This window comes from Pseudophryne corroboree, chromosome 5 (genome assembly GCF_028390025.1).
Source record: "Pseudophryne corroboree isolate aPseCor3 chromosome 5, aPseCor3.hap2, whole genome shotgun sequence".
In the NCBI taxonomy this organism is placed as follows: Eukaryota; Metazoa; Chordata; class Amphibia; order Anura; family Myobatrachidae; genus Pseudophryne; species Pseudophryne corroboree.
In genome coordinates, this window is record NC_086448.1 from 193,334,048 (window position 1) to 193,354,733 (window position 20,686).

Below are 20,686 nucleotides of genomic sequence, written 5' to 3' on the forward strand. Positions count from 1 at the left end.
TAAAACACCTGGCTACAATAATCACCAGGTGAACAAACACACATGAATTAAAATAATCAAAATAAAACTTGAATAGTACAGAAGGCAATCATACTGAAGTATAGAGCTTGCTAGAGTAGTGGCATTAGAAAATGAGCATGTAGTATAGTGGAAACTTATAAGGTTAGAAAGATGATCTAGGTTACTTCCTGGTCACGTGATCCGTCCCGATCACGTGGGTAGATGGTGTCCAATCATTATAGTGGTAAGGTGTCTCCAGCCCTGAATATAGGCCGGAAAGGCATCCATATTAGGAGATGATCCGGTCACGTGACTTTGTTTAGTCACGTGACCGGGCGGGGGCAGCGGCTCACCTAGCGTGAGTAGCGCATATGACGTGGTCGGGACGTTGCGTTCCACTGACAGAGCCGCTGCGTATCATGGGTTGTCCGGGTAACCACCCGCAGTGGGCGGTGTTATTCTAGACAGCCAAAACCACATTTATATAAGTGACATGAGTTTTTACTGTTAATGCAACATCACATCTTAGTGTTACTGAATGTACACATCAGAAGTCGCTTTATACATATATTGTTATAAGCAGCCAAATTCTGTCATGCTAAAATCTGCACGTACATAAAGAAATTGATACATAATTACGGAACTGGAATATATATTAGTAAAGGGACGTACAGTCACATAATCAGGAGGCTGTCAGGAAGCTCTCACATTATACAGGGAATCTATACTAGGTACAGAGAGATACATGATGTTATGAATTAGTGTATTTAGATATGGGTCCTCAAAGGGACTCTTCAGTCCAATAATTCATTCCCAATGGTGGGCGGAGTATAAAGCATCCTCCATGTATTTCAAAATTCAGTAGATAGAATTATAGAGGATAATGGTCATTCACCATATCCTTGAGGTTAGGATGTATGTAGCACACATGAAAATATACATATTACAAGAGAGATAGTAATAGTGAAAAAGCAGGGGGAGGACTTGAAATGAAGGAAGTTTCTCGAGGATATATCGGGACGGATCACGTGACCAGGAAGTAACCTAGATCATCTTTCTAACCTTATAAGTTTCCACTATAGTACATGCTCGTTTTCTAATGCCACTACTCTAGCAAGCTCTATACTTCAGTATGATTGCCTTCTATACTATTCAAGTTTTATTTTGATTATTTTCTTTCATGTGTGTTTGTTCACCTGGTGATTATTGTAGCCAGGTGTTTTAGCTTACCCATAATTATGAGGGTATATAAATCTGTCTCAGTATATCTAAGACATATGCTCCTGAGGAAGCTGACGGTGACCAAGACTAGCGAAACGCGTTGAGCCCTCTTTCTTTCTGACCACGGGCACTGCACCTGTTATCTACAATCATCTGGCAATCTTTGGACTTAAAATCCTCTAGGATCCCTACCAGCGCCATCCATTTGGAGTCTCTACATATTCCCCTGCTGCTATTGGACCTCGATTTGCAATTGAGAACCAAGGGGACTTCTTTCTGAGACCATGGTAATATCTATATCTGAAATGTATGAGGATCCCTTGTGGGACTGAGTCCTAGCCAGATTACCAGTGCACACTGCCTTAATGGAAACTTAAGTGGTCTTATGATAATTTGAGAGACTCTCAACTTTTATTACTGATTACCCTCTTGACGACTACATATGTCGTATTTTTAGTTTAAATTTTAATAAATGTATGATTAATTTTTTATTGATAAATTTGTATCCGTTCTTTATTTTGAGATCCAGCCGGCGCCAGTATCCTTTTCTTGCCTTGAGTTCAGCATGTAGCATGCTGACAGTGCTGCAGTTGGGGACAGGAGGCAGGCTACCGCGCATGGGATTGGATGTTTGAGAGTGCCAGCTGCTCTGCACTCTACCGCGCGGTGGCTCCCAGAATGCTGCACGGTGACGTAATGCCCACCGGCATTCTGGGTCACGGAACAGTAATACAATATGGCGCTGGTGGCCGGTGACAGCAGGGGGGTGGTGTCATATTGTTGGCACCGGCAGGGTGACTGCAGTTACACCTTAAGGCTGCAGAGCTCCAGGCGATAACCCTTCTTGCTCGCCCCTAGATCTGCCCCTGACCTGAAAATCACTCTGTAAGCTGCTTTGCTGACTGGATTTCACACATGTGCCTCCTCCATTTTTTCTTAATAATGTACTTTTTTAATACTTACCAAGAAAATAATTACACTTCTAATATTCTGTATGATTAGAGATACCAGTGCCCACTGGAGATACAGTATGTACGTGCCCCACCTACTGTGGCTGGCTGGTACCAGTGCTATTTTTGTAGGAAAAATAGGTACAGAAACTGTGGGCAGAGCAGAGGTGGGCGGTGATGTGGGTGGAGCTACCAAAGTGGCGGGGCATCAATTGGTACATAAACTTTTTTTTTTTTTTAAACACATAATGCCCCCAGCAGTGTCAGATACACAGAATGTCCCCGGCAGTGCCAGATACACAGAATGCCCCCAGCAGTGTCAGATACACAGAATGCCTCCAGTAATGCTCACTGGTACTGTCCGCCTCCTCAGATGCCGCCGCTGCTGGAGCCGTCTATGAAGGGAGGGGAGCGGAGAGCGCGCTGCCCGCTGCTGCTGTTGTTGAGTCTGTCCAGCGGGCACCTGCTTACAAGCCAATCAAAACTTGCGGGCGGAGCCGCAGCTGCTGGTCAGCGAGCTCTTATTGCTTGACACCGGAGCCACATTTTAAATGGCCGTGCACCCTGTGCCTGTTCCCCACTACCACCGACCCTGTCCCTGGGATCCTGCCACTTTGCGCAGGCCACAAAGGTTCTGGAACGCCGTTCCTGATTAGGTAATTTTACAAGAGACCATCAGGAACGGTGGTTGGGACTAAAGTATCTCATTTACATAGTCTGTTGTAGGCAGTTATTTTACAGTTCACCTGTATGTCTTATTATAAACTGAGAATTGATCCTTTAAGTTTAATATTACAATCCCAAACATAATTATTTATCCCTGTTTTACAAAATAAAACATATTCAATTTCACTGCAGTTTTTCTTAACAAAGGTGCAGGTTAGTAAAAGCATTAATATGGCTTGCATTTGTTGTACCATTTAGTTTATTAAATCCATTACAGACATTTTACATTGTGGATCTAAATGGTATCACATCTGTAAATACACACAGCTGAGTGCTGGCTTGTGTGCCAAGCTCCACAGGTGATGTCTCAGAGCCTTAGCCACAGTGGGGGAATCCCTGTAGATCGGACTTCAAAACCTCTAATTAGTTGGGTCGATCATAAGTAGCACTGACATCAAAGAGACAGACTAAGTGCCTTGAGCAGGATTAGGCCACTATTTCTCTTTATATTGTGCAGAATACATAGCGCATACAGCCTGGCAGTTCAGTCTCTGAAAATCATGTATATTAAGTCAAGCTAATATCCTTATAAGATATGAGTTTCAGACTTGTGATTCTGTTTGACATTGGACTTAAACTCCAGGGATTAAATAACATAATTTCCTTATATTTAAACCAGCAATCACCAGAACCAAATATGTTGTGTTTTTAACATAAATCACTGTGGAAAACTGTAAGAAAAAGCTTTGTAATGACTATTTTCTCTTGGTCTATTACTTCATGCTGCTAGTAATTATTTATAATTCTACACAGTTTGCATAGTTGGCCTCATTCAAGTGCGGTTGCACCTACGCACATCGTTGCAAATTACCAATTTTCGATAGCAGGCAGGACGGCAGCAGACTATCAGTGAATGACAGTCTGGGGGGTGGGAAGGGGGTGGCGATGGCCTTCGTTGGTGCCGTTTTGGGGGTGGGAAGATGCCAGGGATCTCCGTCGTAGGACATAAATTTCCTGGCCTCTGCGACGGACGGCTTGTGTGGCACCATTTGTGGTTTCCACTCCAGAGAGATTTTGAAAAGGAGAAAATTATTTGTATGACAGAAAGAAAAAATCTATATGCTTTAAAGGTACTTAACTTGTTATTTAAAGACAAAGACAGACTTTCTGTGTTGATTGGTACAAGTTTTATTTTAATTTACAATATAATTTTTAAATGTACTGCCCGTAATACATATACATATATATTTCACTTCATTGTAAAATTATAATTTCAGTTTCATTAAACTTTACACACAAACTATGCATTAAAATAAATGTCCCAAATTAGAGTGGAACATTCGCTAGCTGCAACCCCTGTAGACCCCCACTCTGTCATCACACCATGTGTAAGGGACTTGCTGCGTATGTGGCAGACCACTGCATCCGTGGCGTTTCTATAACAGGTGCAGGGTATGTGGTGAACAGCGGCCCATGCTGCACATCCCGCACCGATGTTTAATGATCATTACTCTGGAGTCCCACGATGATGGTGCTGCACAAATCACAGGGAAAATGTTGAGGTAGACATTTTCACTGTGATTTTTGCATGCATAGTAGAACAATCATAGTGAACATGTCAGAGTGCCAGAGTCTACTCACCTGCGTCAGCTGGTAGAGAGGAAGGAGCCCATATGGAGAATACACCACTGCGCTGCATGCTGCAAGGAGGCTCTCTGAGAGCAGTATGGCGACCCAGGGAGGGTGAGCTAGCATTACATGTACCTCCTTCCTTCCCAGTCCCATAGCAGCTGCACCCTGCAGTGGCTGATCCATCACTGTCTCCAATACAAATAAGAGAAGGGAACCTTCTGACAATCACTGGATAGCCATTTACTGGCATAAAGGAGGAGAAAAGGCAGGTTAGCGTTTGAGAAAATGACTACTCTTCAGACTTTAGTTATGTCAGAGTAGCTCCACTTTGTGCAGTATAGGTAACTAACACCCGTTACAATGAATGTAAATACATGCAAAGTTATACACTGCGTGCTAGGTTTCTGCCAATAACCGAATATTTTCAGGAACAGTTTGCAATTGGACCCCTTTCATTTCTATACACAATAGATTTTCTCTTCCAAGTGTGGAAGATCCACTTGGTTTTCTAAACAGTTGGACAGCCTCTTTATATGCGGCCGGGGAGTTTGTTAGTAAGCTCATTCAGAATTGTGTTTCTATCTTCTAATTACATTCTCCAGCAACACATGCCAAAACCACATTAATTAGGGGAGTACTTCGAAGGCGCATACAGTATAAGCCTGTACCAGATGTTCATTTTTGTCTGTCCCAACTGTTTTTAATTCTTAGTGAGTGTTTGATGGAGGGGGCGGCTGGAGATTGTTTAAACATTTGCCAGAGTGCCATTAACATCCCGTGACTAGAGGTGGAAAATGTCCTGCTTTGTTTTCTAAAAAGATGCTGTGTTTTTCCTGCTTATGCCACAACCTCATACAAAGGATAAATTGCCCTGGCCTCAGCTTTACGTTTTTGTTATTAAGAGCTGACTATAGTTTAAACACCTCACAGTGATCAATATTCTGTTGGTGAAATAATAATCTGCTGTAATCCAGTACACGTACCTTAATGCAGGAATAGACTTTTTCCATTATTATTTATTATTATTACATTTTATTTATAAGGCGCCACATGTGTTTCGCAGCGCCGTACAAAGGACAGTACAGGGAGACAAAACATAGCATTACAGTAAATAAATAACAGAAATAGAGTACAGGTAACAGAGCACCACACGTTCTCAAGACATAATACAGCTAAGATGTAAGTATTGATGGAGTGATCATCGTACTACTAGAGGCTGGTGGCCATAGATGGAGATGAGCCTTTACGAGAGCTGCGAGTGAAATGTGTCGAGACGAGGGCTTAGATAACAAGAGGAAAAAGGGCCTTGCTCTGAAGAGCTAACAATCTAGTGGGGAGATTTCCATGCATGTAAATCTAGTACACAACACTGTCATATGTAATTAGGGTTACCACCTCATCCCTTTAATTCTGGACATATATTAATTACACAGGTTCTGTGGCTGATTAAAACCAGGTGAAATGGAGTCTTGAAGTCGGCCAGCCACAGAACCTGTGTAATTAATGTGTCCAGAATTGAAAGGATGAGGTGGTAACCCTATATGTAATAATGTAAGTCTACTTCAAGACTTGTTTAAGTAGACTTGTGAAAATGCTCCAGATTATTAATAGATTACACAAATTTGTGTTTTGTTTTTAAGGGGTACATTTACTAAGTAGTGATAAGAGTGGAGAAGTGAGCCAGTGGAGAAGTGCCCATGACAACCAATCAGCACTGAAATAACATCTATAATTTGCATACTATAAAATGATACAGAGCTGCTGATTGGTTGATGGGGAAATTTCTCCACTGGCTCACTTGTCTGTTCTTATCACTGCTTAGTAAATGTACCCCTAAATTCTTTATATTACCAATAGCATGTATCTGTAAAACTGAACAATAAAAAAGGAAATAACTAATGCAATGTTATATGTAACAAAAGCATTAATAGAGATTTGGAGTGAGAATATTTACGGTGCTTTATCTTGCCGTTCCCTTTGACCTCAGTTTTTCAGGATCCTCTCTGCTTCTTCTTTCTTCTTCAGCAGCAGCGTCACTGCGTTATGGTGTCACCTACAGTGCAAAAAAAAAAGTGGAAGCCAGCATCCGGGAGCAGGAAGCTGGGTGCAAGTCTCAAGGCATCTGTGGGGAGCCTCTCCAGGCAACCTACAAGCAGTCATGCCTCCAATGCAGTCCTGAGTGACAGCACTGGTTGTACCATTCTCAATATGGCTCTGTGTTGGCATGTGTGCACTAAAGCAGTACATTTGGTGTAATGGATAGCATTACTACCTCACAGCACTGAGGTCATGGGTTCAATTCCCACCACGGCCCTAACTATGTAGAGTTTGTATATTCCTCCTGTGCTTGCCAGGGTTTCCTCTGGGAACTCTGGTTTCCGCTCACATCCAAAATTATACTGGTAGGTTAATTGGCTCCTTACAAAAATGAACCCTAGCGTGTGCATGTGTGTGCATGAGCAGACTAGATGGGCCAAGTGGTTTTATCTGCCATCAAATTCTATATTTCTATGTTAAGGCAGAGGCGTTATATGAGATTGGTGACCTCCCTAAAGTTTTGGTGTCAATAGTTCTATTAATGAGGGGGAGTTATCTTTAAAAATATATAGGAAATTTGAGTGAACTATAACTTACTGTGTTCTTAAAATTATAAGGGGCCCTCCACTCCACTGAATACCTTACCAAAATCCGAGGGTGAGGAGTGTATGAACGTTAGGACCCATCACAGGCCTCAAGAAAGTGCAAATTGTGTTTGGTCATCCAACCTCCCCATTGCCATCCTCAGCCATTAAAAATTGGTTAAGAAAATAATTTTATAGAACTGTCAGAGCCATGGGAATTGTTACATTAAATTACATTTATAAAATCTAATTATTTATAATAGAAGGACAATATCTATGGCTGTTTAAAAATGTTTTCTCTGGCAATAGTTATTGTTAACATTTCTATGGTAACTCTCACCTAGGCTTGTCAACGATAATATTTAACAAAGATTGTGGCAGATCAAGAAAAAATAGATTTTTTTTTTCTTAGTGGACAATATTTTATTTTATGCTTTCATTTTTTTTATTTTTTTTTCAGATTTTCATCTAATATTTTTATTTATTTAGTGCTCTTTCTCCAATAGGACCATTTAGGGTTGTTATTGGGTTCTCTGTACCCGGAGAAAATGACAGGTACAGTTGTGTATGGCCTGTATAGCTGTGGTAGACCAGGCCATGGCATATGATTATTTTACCCACTGGTAGCATGTATACTGCAAAAAGCATGGGGGATAGTATAGAACCTTGTGGAACACCACATGTCAGTGGCACTGGTGATTATGAGTATACTCCAGACAAAACTCTCTGTGACCTGCCGTTGAGAAATTATTTGAACTTTGCCATCCAGTCCACAGATATTTTTCAGGCGCTCAATCAGAATCCCATGGTCCACGATATGAAATGCTGCAGAGAGGTCCAGAAGGATTAAGATTGAACAGTCACCTCTGTCTCTGTCTCTTGCCATCAGAAGATGATTTAACAAACACTCACCAGGGTTGTTTCAGTGCTGTGTCTTCTGAATCCTGATTGGAATGGGTCATAAATATTATGGGTTGTCAGGCAGGTTTCCAGTTGAGTTGAACCACTTTTTCAATAACCTTTCCTAGAATAGGATGGTTTGATAAGTCTAGTTGGTCATGCAGTCGGGATCTAAATTAGGTTTTCAAGGAGAGTTCTAACAATTGCTTCCTTTAGTGGTTCACTAAACAATTGCCTGACTATTAAGGGCATTGAACTATTTTTGCAATTACAGAGTCAATTATGTCCATTCACCATATTAGAAGCTTGGTGAAGTAAGGTCCAGATCACAGGTAGTGGGACGCAACATTTAGGCAATTTCAGCTATGTCTTTTACATCCATTGAGTGAAAGTTGGTCCATGAAGACAGATGGCTTACACTGACAAGTTTGGCATTTTAGCGCTCCTTTGATGGCACTGTGGAGATTCCAGCCCTATGGCAGAAACTTGATCTGCAAAAAAGTTTGCAAACTCATCTTGCCTTGGAAAGGGTTTCATCAGGGTGCAGGCATGCTGGCTTGTAAAGCATCTCCACTGTACGGAAAAGCTGAGCTGGCCTATTGTTTGCCTGCATGATCTAAATTGACAGGAACTCTGATGACTTACAGATGATTGTGGTTTGATATGCTTCATTATGCGTTTTTAGTTTTATTTTGTCCTCTACCGGGTTAGCCTTCGTCCATCGTCTTTCCAGTCTAGGCCTCCTTTTTTTTAGCTCAATAGCACTGCTGTCAAACCAGGGAGCTTGACGGTGTGGCACCTGATCTAAATTGCTAATTTATTTAAAACTATGGTAATGGCAATAAATGTATTGCAGCTTGATAGTAAATAGGCCCCTTGGTGAAAACGATTTTTTATTAATAATGGCCTGAAATGTAAAAACAGAATTAAGATTTGAATAATGGTGTACTTACAAGGCCCAGCACACTGTGGCTGTGTATGAAAGAGCTGCCATAATAATGCTGTGTATCTCTCTGCTGTTCTGGAGCAGTGAGGGGTAACTTGACACTTTTCTCTGCTAGCATCTGCTGATATGCATATTTGCAAAATTCAGGGACAGATTAGCAATAGGCGGATGGAGCTGCAGTTCCAGACCTCCATATAAAAATGGCCCATTACATAGATGTGGACTTTCTGGCTGCCCCCTCCGGAATGGGGCAGACAGGTCGGCATTGTGGGAGGGCGTGGCTTAACATAAGGGCGGTACGAAGTGTGATGCGGTAAAAGGGGGTTGGGCAGTAGGCGTGGCTGTGTGATCAAATCATTGTGGCTATGACCACCATTATGCAATGCCGAGATTATCGACATTGTACAGTTGGGTGCCTGGCTATGGTGATACAATTCAGCGCAAATCGCATCATCACCCGCCCGGTCAGCTCACTTCTAGGAAACTTGCCCACTCTTCCAGGAAGGCGGGATCGCAACATGATTTTTCGGAAGCTTCCCAGTCATTCCAGGCAAGTATGGTTCATCGTCATGGCAGCATAAAGAGGACCTACCACCAGCTGGCCACACAGTTGGTCATAAATATTAAAATTATATTTCTACTTTTCTCACATATTTATGGAATTTTTCTATTTTTATGTATTTAGAGAGGCAGCGTGGCTGATAGTGTAAGGGGTGTACACGCCCACGTTTATCTGGCCACACCCACACAGCACGGGTCACAGCTCCTCCCCTTCTCAGTATAGGCACTTGAACATTTTCATCTCCAGGCCCCCGTGGCACCTAATCTGGCCTTGACCAAAACCGTCTAAAAGGCTCACACATGCACACTGGAAGAATCTTACATAGCTGTTACTGGCAGTAGGGCTATCTGCCCTTTGATAAACATACTCCCCTCCCCCCACAGTTCTATAATAGTACAGGGATTTATTTTGCTATTGCCAGTGATATGAGTTTATTTTCCTATTCAGGTGAGTTACTGTTATCAAGTGAAGTTTTGTACTTCATGTAATAGTTTTACATATTGTTTATTGAGATTTCAGAGTATAACCATAATTTCCCTCTATATTTGTTTGTAAAGTGATGTCACGGGCCAGTATCTGTAGCAATATATGTACATTTTAACAATTGGTGTATTCCAGAAAATGTTCAGGGTAGGAAAGCTGTGCAACACATGTAATAGGTATGTGATAGAAAGAGCTTGTCAAGTGACATAGAACAGAGAGTGGTGCTTTGAGTATATTTAAAATGGTGTAACTACCATGAGTGCAGAGGATGCAGCTGCAATGGGGCCCGGACTGCCAACAGGGCCCACCAGTCCCTCTGCACCCAGTCACACAAAGAGTTTGAAAGAAGAGTGGCACATGAGATTTTTTTAGTTTGTTTTACTGTTCAGACTCAGTTAAAAATAAACTACAAATTGCATAAGGCCATTGTGCCCTTACAACGATGGCCAGGCTCGGACTGGGGTGGTTGAGGAGCCGGGTACTTCAAGTCATCAATCCCTTTCCATGAGAGGACAGGGCTTAGTGGGTAGCAATCGCTGCTGCTGATAAAGACAAACCAGCTAGCACTGCGACCAGCTCTATAGGTCTCCGCATGGATTGATAGACACAGGCCATTTACAAAGCACTGCTGAGACAGTGAAACAGGTGAGCAAGCTGGAGATCTGTTGTATGTGAATTGGTGGCACAGTATGGCAAATGTTGTGAATTTTGGGCACAGTGCGGATTATATCATTTGCATTAGGGGCATAATGTGCATTAGGGGCACAATGTGGCAAATTATGTGAATTAGAGGCAAAGTGCGGTATTAATTGTGTGAATTGTGGGACACAGTGAGGCAGATTATGTAAATTGGGGGCACTGTGCAGCGTATTATGTGAATTGGGGGCACTGTGCGACATATTATGTGAATTGGGAGCACTGTGCAGCGTATTATGTGAATTGGGGGCACTGTGTGACATATTATGTGAATTGGGGGCACTGTGCAGCATATAATGTAAATTACGGGCACAGGACCTTATTCAGAGATGGACATAGATCGCTGCATACACAGCCAGATCTGCATCCATCTTCTCACATGCTGGGGGCCACCCAGCATGTGTGACGAGCCGCCTCCCGATGCACGTGTGTGCCACCACGCAGCTGCCCCAAAAATGCTCCAGGGCCCCCTGTTTGGCCCGCCATGGCCACCCAAGGCCGTGCCGCCGCCCTTCCAACTCCCGCTGCTGTCAATCACACTGCGGCCACATTTTTCCGGAATGCGGACGCATTGTGTAAGGTCACGCAGGAGCATTGTGGCCGCTGCTCATGCACAGTTTTTAGAAAATAAACCATAGTCCTTTGCAGTATAAGGTATGTATAATGTACAACTCAAGTGCACAGTCTGGAACCAGATCCCTAGAGGAGGAAGTGAGCCTCCAGGTGGACCAGTCGAGCCCTACCACTGTGCAACATATTATGTGAATCGGGGGCATTGTGCGGCATATTATGTGAATTACAGGCTCTCTGCGGCATATGATGTGAATTGGAGGCACTGTGCGGCATATCATGTAAATTGCGGGCACTTTACTTCATATAATGTGAATTGGGGGCACTGTCTGGCATATAATCGGGAAGCATTTGATATGCCAGCTGTCGGGATTCCGGCGCCGGTATGCTGAGCGCCGGGATCCCGACAGCTGGCATATCAAATGCTTCCCGAGCATGGCATTCCAACACCTATTCTCCCTCTTGGGGTGTCCACGGCACCCCTGGAGGGAGAATAAATAGCGTGATGAGCGCGCTGCCTGCATGCCGGTGTGCTGGCCACCGGGATCCCAAGCGCCGGCATAATGTAGTAGACCCATATAATATGCCTGCAGTGCTGGGTATGGGTTTTTTTTCTCATGCAGGAGCCAATGTGATTTTGTTTTCTTGTGGGGGCAAATGTGTCTTTGGCTTTTTTTACCTTTCAGTGTCGGGGGAGGGGGGGTTGGAGGGGCACTTTCAAGATTTTGCAGTGGGGCCCACAAGAGTTCTAGTTACGCCCCTCTTTATAATAGTGCCAGACCATTTGGTATATTTACTAAACGGTGGATTTTCACATCCTCAAATTATTTTTGCAGATATTTATCAAAGCTTGGAGAGAGATAAAGTTGAGAGATAAACTATTGACTAATCGGTTCCTGTCAATGCACAATCAGGCTTGTTTTTCATGAAATATTACTGCCTTCTTAAATCTGGAAGGCAAAGTGAAAAAAATCAAGGGCTTTGAAATTTCACTTTGTAATAAATAATTTTTTGCATGATTTGTATATTATATTGGAGATAATTATGTTTATATCACATACATAATACTATCACAATACAGGTTTACTGTTTTTATAACTGTCTTTTTCTGCATGCCTTAATGTGTTACAGTACAGCAGTGCATAACCTAACCTGTCCCAAGCAGAGAGACAGTTTGCGTCTCAGCCTACACATTGCACAGTAGTAAAATGAGGCCCCCCCCCGCGACGGCTGCATTCCCCTTCCGACAGCTTGATTAATAAGCTTAAAACACAAATTGAAATGAAAAGAGAAATGAGCTCCAGGTGGCTGGTCACCTTATGCTGTGCATAGCCTGCCAGCCATACAATGCCATTCATTCCCACACCTGAGGGACTGAACTGTGCGACCGTAATTGCTGTAACTCTTATTAATGTTCTGACATAATTCCTATTAATTCCAGAGGGCTAGTAAATGCATTAGGACTTGTCAACATATTATTTGACACGGTTTATGATCCGTAGAATTCTACTCCTCAGGATTGGGCAGTGCTGAGAATAAGACTCAGATAGCCAGCTTCACTCCATACCTTAGAGAAAGGTCTTTTCAGGCTGGTCAAATGCTGTTTTTCCAAGTTTGAGCTTTTAGTCAATAGCTCGCAGTGTCCAGCGTTAGCAGCTGTTGCAAAGTTATTTCATTGCATTCAACTCCAAAGGTAAAGTCTTGTATTCAAATAGTTAATATGGGCATTCCGCAAATGTAAAGGAAAATTGCCAGAAATACATTGTGTAAAATGTAAAATACAGGAATTTTAATGTTTGAGTTTGGGCAAAACTTTTACTAAGTGTACAAACTTTTATTTTTGTGTTATGATCATAGCTGGCTAATTATGGTTATGGTAGGAGCTGTCATGTCAGGTATTACATATTATGTAACAAGACTCGCCCTTCCCTATAAGGCAGTGTCATTAATTCCAAAAACCATCGAAGGGATCCTTAGTGGTGGTGGTGGTGGGGAAGTCGGGTTCATTTACATGTTCTGGAAGGGAAGTACCCAGGTACGAAGATGATAGACCTAAGGTTCTTGTTTTACGCAGTGCAAATGCCACACCACACCTGTTTTTAGTAAAGGGAAAAAAAAGGGCCAATGATGACCCCCCGCTCCCCCGCCCCAAATTAGAACTGTGCCAATGAGATCTGGACAGCTGGGAGGTGTGCACAGTATTTGTTTTATAATCTGCAGTTATAATTGTTACTATACATGGTTAAGAGATTTATTATAAAGCTGATTTTATTTTTTTGGGCCAAAAGAAAGGAATTATGAAGACTTTCTCCTAATTATCACTGATTTCTCTTGCAGTCCCTGTATTTCAGCAGTTTAAGGCGTTCCCATAGACTGCTATGGGGACTGCTGTCTCTGATCCATTTAACAAGTTTTCTGCTGCTATATGTTATAAGGCCATCATCAGATACCAGCTATAGATAAATGCGGGTATTTTTAATTCAGTTACCCCACATCACTTTATGTTTTATTAAAAATGAACAGGTAGAAGTACCCATTGAATATGTCTGAACCCACCTCTTGGGATACACATAAGGTTTCTCAACATGTAGTATGTGTACCAAGCAGACATTGCACATTGGGCATAGCTAATTATATCACAATGAGCATAACAAACATGCCTTTGTATTATACAGGCTCATTTACTGACATTTAAGTTCAAACTTAGCTTTCAGATTCGAACTTTGTACTAAGCCATAACAACCAATCATATGGTTGTTTTAATTCTGTGCATGTTTTATCCAGTTGCTTATGTTTTATCTTTGTCTATACAATTCTGGAATATGAACAAATATTGATTATATAATTCATGCTGGAAGCCAGGCTTGTGACCTGTTATATTGTATTAGTAATATACTGTAGTTACTTTTAATTATGTTTTCACTGTTAGGTTATATCTAACAACTTGCTAAGCAGCTACTTGGACACAAAACTAAATTGAAAATATGATCGTTAATGACACACAATAGTTTTAGTGGCAGAATTATAAGATAAATGACGTAACACTTGAGAAAAAGTTGCTCTATGGAAAATACCCAGATCGGATAAACTCCAGCTTCATGTCACCTTATACCATGGGCAGCATGTTGGTTTTCATATATGTGTAGTTTATATGTTCTCTCAGAGTTTGCGTGGGTTTCCCCCTGGTGCATATGTATGTGTGTGCATATGACAAGGAATATAGGCCCTCATTCCGAGTCGTTCGCTCGGTATTTTTCATCGCATCGCAGTGAAATTCCGCTTAGTGCGCATGCGCAATATTCGCACTGCGACTGCGCCAAGTATCTTTGCTATGAAGAAAGTATTTTTACTCACGGCTTTTTCATCGCTCCGGCGATCGTAATGTGATTGACAGGAAATGGGTGTTACTGGGCGGAAACACAGCGTTTTATGGGCGTGTGGCTGAAAACGCTACCGTTTCCGGAAAAAACGCAGGAGTGGCCGGAGAAACGGGGGAGTGGTTGGGCGAACGCTGGGTGTGTTTGTGACGTCAAACCAGGAACGACAAGCACTGAACTGATCGCACAGGCAGAGTAAGTGTGGAGCTACTCTAAAACTGCTAAGTAGTTTGTGATTGCAATATTGCGAATACATCGGTCGCAATTTTAAGATGCTAAGATACACTCCCAGTAGGCGGCGGCTTAGCGTGTGTAACTCTGCTAAATTCGCCTTGCGACCGATCAACTCGGAATGAGGGCCATAGATTGTAAGCTCCACTGGGGCAGGGACTGAAATGAATGGCCAAATATTCTCAGTAAAGCACTGCAGAGTATGTGTGCACTATCTAAATTATTGTTAATAAGTAACAAATACCTTCAGCCCTGGAGCCAGACAGCAATAACAAGTGATAATTTTATTGTCCATGTTCATGTTGAAGAGCCCATTGGAAATTCAGCTGTATCATATTGCTGGAGAGTAAAATGAAAGTGGACCTTTCAACATGAATTCATATTTTCTAATTAAAGCAGCGATCCCACAGAGAAGGTTGTTTTACTTTAAATAGTTAAGTACATCCAATAGTAATTTTTCTCAGCTGTCCTCCTAGGTATCACTATATCCTTTCCAAATTCTGTTTTGGGGTAAGGTATATATGGCTGTAGACCCAGAATTCTAAACTAGTAATAGAGAGAACCCAAGGAAAATGGATCTTCCCAAACTTCTTCTTATAGCCTACACCAGGGGTGGGGAACCTTTTTTCTACCGAGGCCATTTGGATATTTATAAAATCCTTCGGGATCCATACAAAAATTCTCAACTTAAAAAATTACCCTGCCCCCCAGTAGGTCTGCCCCTTAGAGGTACTGTGTGTGCGCGCCGTACGTGCGCGCGCCAAAAAAATGGGTGTGGACAGTTAAAATGGGACGTGATACACATATGCCCCCAATAGTGCGGTGCCAGATCCACAGTTGCCCCCACAGTGCCAGGTATACAGATGCCCCCACAGTGCCAGGTATACAAATGCCCCTCACAGTGCCAGGTATACATATGTACCCACAGTGCCAGGTATACAGATGTCCCCACAGTGCCAGGTATACAAATGCCCCTCACAGTGCCAGGTATACAGATGCCCCCACAGTGCCAGGTATACAGATGCCCCTCATAGTGCCAGGTATACAGATGTCCCCACAGTGCCAGGTATACAGATGCCCCCCACAGTGCCAGGTATACAGATGCCCCCCACAGTGCCAGGTATACAGATGCCCCCACAGTGCCAGGTATACAGATGCCCCCACAGTGCCAGGTATACAAATGCCCCTCACAGTACCAGGTATACAGATGTCCCCACAGTGCTAGGTATACAGATGCCCCCACAGTGCCAGGTATACAGATGTCCCCACAGTGCCAGGTATACAGATGTGCCCACAGTGCCAGGTATACAGATGCCCCCACAGTGCCAGGTATACAAATGCCCCTCACAGTGCCAGGTATACAGATGCCCCCACAGTGCCAGGTATACAGATGCCCCCACAGTGCCAGGTATACAGATGCCCCTCATAGTGCCAGCTATACAGATGCCCCCGACAGTGCCAGGTATACAGATGCCCTGCCCTGCCCCCCCCCCCTCCCCTCCGTGCTGCTTACCGTGCTGCTTTCGGCAGGACACGGAGGAGAGCGCGGCTATGTTGGGCGGCGGCGGCATGTAGGACTTGAAACCAGCCGCCGGTTCGAGAGCCAATCAGAGCTCGCGGACCGGCAGCCGCAGCTTCTGATTGGCTGCCGGTCCGCGAGCTCTGATTGGCTCACGAACCGGCGGCTGGTTTCAAGTCATACACGCCGCCGCTCCCACCCGACAGCCGCGCTCTCCTCCCTGTTCTGACAGCTGAGACACGCTGCCGCCGGACTGAGCAGCAGCGTGTCTCACTGACACAAGCTGGTGGGCCGGACCAAACGGCTTCGCGGGCCTTATACGGCCCGCGGGCCGGAGGTTCCCCACCCCTGGCCTACACAGTCATTTTTGTTACAAAAACATCTACATTTTTCAAGGTATTGATACTTTATACATCATATAATAAAGGCTATGTTAATAATTTGTACCATAAATACTTGCAGGAGTGCCTTGGCTTTGTGGTCCAGGACCAATTCAAATTATTTATGGTCAATGTAATAGTCAAAACCAGTGCTGGTGGCTGTCATTTAGAAAATATGTGGACAACCAGAAGCAAATCTTGTCCCGCACCACACAACTGAACCTAAGGATGACATATAAACAAAATTTACTTAATTTAATATTCCTTTCTAAATTTCTCAATCAGAAACTTTTGGTGTAGGGGAGCCATAAAAAAAATCTCTGATATTCTTAGGGCGCAGTGATTGAAAAAAGTTTGATCCACTTGCATAGATGGTATTAAGGTACCCATGTACTTTTATGTGTGGATAATTTTATGTGTGGATGTGTTACTGATGTGTGCCGCCTGTTTCCTGCACATGAACATTTGCTCTCTCACCTGCAGGTAGTGAATATGACGAGGAAGAAGTAGACTATGAAGACTCAGACAGTGATGAATCTTGGACCACCGAGAGTGCCATTAGCTCTGAAGCAATCCTGAGCTCCATGTGTATGAATGGAGGGGATGAGAAGCCATTCGCATGTCCGGTTCCTGGATGTAAAAAGAGATATAAGGTAGTGCTGTAAATATTGTTTTGTTATAGAAGTGTTATAAATTAGCAGAAAGCCCAGGGAAGGTGTTATAAATTACTGCTCTATGGGGGTCATTCCGAGTTGTTCGCTCGTTATTTTTTTCTCGCAATGGAGCGATTAGTCGCTAATGCGCATGCGCAATGTCCGCAGTGCGACTGCGCCAAGTAAATTTGCTATGCAGTTAGGAATTTTACTCACGGCATTACGAGGTTTTTTCTTCGTTCTGGTGATCGTAATGTGATTGACAGGAAGTGGGTGTTTCTGGGCGGAAACAGGCCGTTTTATGGGTGTGTGTGAAAAAACGCTACCGTTTCTGGGAAAAACGTGGGAGTGGCTGGAGAAACGGAGGAGTGTCTGGGCGAATGCTGGGTGTGTTTGTGACGTCAAACCAGGAACGATAAGCACTGAACTGATCGCACTGGAAGAGTAAGTCTCGAGCTACTCAGAAACTGCACAGAGAAGTCTTTTCGCAATATTGCGAATCTTTCGGTCGCAATATTTATAAGCTAAGATTCACTCCCAGTAGGTGGCGGCTTAGCGTGTGCAAAGCTGCTAAAAGCAGCTTGCGAGCGAACAACTCGGAATGAGGGCCTATATTTGGTATAGAACTTATCGCACATTTGATGCTGAGTATATTATTTTCCTTGAGGAGACCTTTTAAAATTTTAAAATCTCAATCTATTACATGCAATAAACCTAATGCACACTGACATATTTTCAGTGGTATCTGAAGAGTAGGGGGGACACTTGGATTGACATTTAAAGGCAGTGTCATTTAAGTATTTTTGTTACCCGCTGTATGTATGCTGTTTTGAAATGACCCTGAGTAATGTCATTAGGGTGATTCTCCAGAAAGTGAATCACACGCTTTTATTTATTTTTCCTTTTAAACAGGTCTGTTAAGAAATTGTTGTTATATGAAAATGTAATTGCTTAGTAGCAATGCCTTACCCTATAGCTTAAGACCCACTAAAACCTTGACATTTTGGAGAAGTACTGTATGTCACTTGAATTTGTGTAGCTGTCCCGAGCATCACTGAGAATTGACCATTAGTTCCTAATGTAGTGACAGGATGCATCCCGATTAGTTCTGCCCACAAAATGGCAGCCAAGTTACTCTATAAAGCCTAATAAACATTTTTTTTGCTATTAAAAATGCTAGTAAAAATTATGTCATACACATAAGCTTTTTTACTGGTATGTTGAGGTCACTATAGGCTACTCTAGCTCATTTACATGTGGTAAATGCAAGCAAATTGATTGGCAGCATATAGGAGCCATCTTCATTGTGAGGCTTGTTGGAGAAGTACAGCCACAGGTAAAATACTGCCAGTTGTCAGTAGCGGGTTTATGCTATGGGGCACACTCCCTGATGACTCTCCAGTTCACCCTCCCCATTGACGTTCTGGTGCACACTCCCTGTTGACTCTTCGGTGCACACTCTTCATTGACTCTCCGGTGCACACTCTTCATTGACTCTCCGGTGCACATTGACTCTATGGTGCACACTTTCCGCTAACATTCTGGTGCACATTCCCCACTGACTCTCCAGTGTACACTCCCCACTAATGCTACGGTGCACACTCCCCATTGACAACTGTTTAACTATTACCTGGAAGCTCCATAACTCCAGCACCTGGGTCTTGCAAGATCGCAGCTTCGGCCTCTTTTTATACAATATATATATAATGTAATAGAAACATCCCTGCAACTTTTAGCTGAAGGGAAATTAACCGTAAACACATTTTGGTGCAAATCTTTAAAAAATGTGAGGTTTGAAATTAGACAATTCATATTTTACTATAAAATGTAATTCTGTATTATTCATCCATTATTATGTGTAATGAATTATAGAAAAGGTATTCTAGCTCATTTCACAAACTTACTGACTTCATGGGCAACATTTAATGTTGCAGCTCCTACTCTATACATGTTACAGTCTTGTTCCCGGACATGTGCAAATTATACCCCGCTCCGTCCCATGCACACAGTAATCTTTTACTTGATCATATAATTGGTACAGTTTTCAGCTGCTTTCCTAATTGCTTTAGGTCCCCGTTTTATGCCTAAAGGTTCATGCACATTTCAAGTATAGCATTGAAAAAAAGACTGTAAATAAAAGAGTATTAAAGACGCAATTAAACATGGCATCCCGGTCCCTGCGCCTGCCGAGGTGCGCCTAGGGCTGTGACGGCTCTGTGTATGAGCTGCTTTCTTCTTTAGCCTCTTGACTCTCTCAATCACACTTGTGTCTCACATGATGTTTATTCCTGTCCATTTAAACCTCTAACAGTGTGAACACATTTATGGCACAGCCAGATACAATAAATTAGTGTTAGCCTGGTACAGCATGGCACATCCAGACACTCTACTGTATGCAGCTTTTGTTTTTAATTAAGGCACAATTAGTAAGCTCTGGGCTTCTGGATGAGGGATACCTGTTCCGAACAGAGAGAGAGAGGTTTTTATGTTTGGTTAGCAAATTCAAAGAATGAGAAAATCACTTATGGCCGTTACACAGATGTAGCCTTCTCTTCACAAGAATACACTTTGTTTATGAGTAAAGTGATGGTAGTGAGAGGATAAACTGTAAAATCGACAATGTCTTAAGTTTACAGGAAGCAAACGAGCCATTGTGATTGTCAGAGGGCTCCATTTTCCCAGGGGCCATCTGTATACTGCAGCAAGTGTTTCTTTAGAAGAAAGAAGCTAGGGGTAGAGGGTTGTAATTTGCTACATCCTGTCTGTTCTCTGTTTGACTGCCAGCCTCCCCCCCTTTATTGCCCAAATAAGTGTACTGCTCCTGCCTGCTTTTCCTATCACACCACCTTTGTATTAGATGCACAAGGACTGTCTCAAGGATGTCTCGCTCGCCATTAAGTCAGAAGGGAAGGAAATTAATGGTCGTCGAGAAAGCTGACAAATAAAAAGTAATGAAACAGACACTTGAATAAGTAAAAGTTGTTTATTCCTTCTTTCCCAAGGCTTTTATATGAGATGTGTTGTCAAATTCAGGATAAAATATTACATTTTATCATAATGTGCAACGTATATTATAAGCCTCTACCTCTCAAGCCATACGCCACCTGAGTAAAGTCCTCCAGCCGCCCAGTTCCACAACAGCTCATCATATATCAGCAAAATCTTCTCTGTCTCGTATTATGAATTATTTAAATTGAAGACGTGACCAGCAAACATACAGTATGTAAAGGAACTTGGCTTTGGTCCACTATACAGGTTAAATTAAATCCTCATTACTTC

At 42.7% G+C, this 20,686-nt stretch overlaps 1 protein-coding gene across 1 annotated transcript in view; it reads left to right on the plus strand.

Annotated features, from left to right (window-relative positions):
- Positions 1-20,686, plus strand: part of JAZF1 (JAZF zinc finger 1) — a 426,594-nt gene that overhangs the window by 383,317 nt on the left and 22,591 nt on the right. Inside the window, exon 4 of the mRNA XM_063921978.1 lies at positions 17,238-17,407. Coding sequence (XP_063778048.1) covers positions 17,238-17,407 — 170 coding nt within the window. The remainder of the gene's footprint in view (positions 1-17,237; positions 17,408-20,686) is intronic.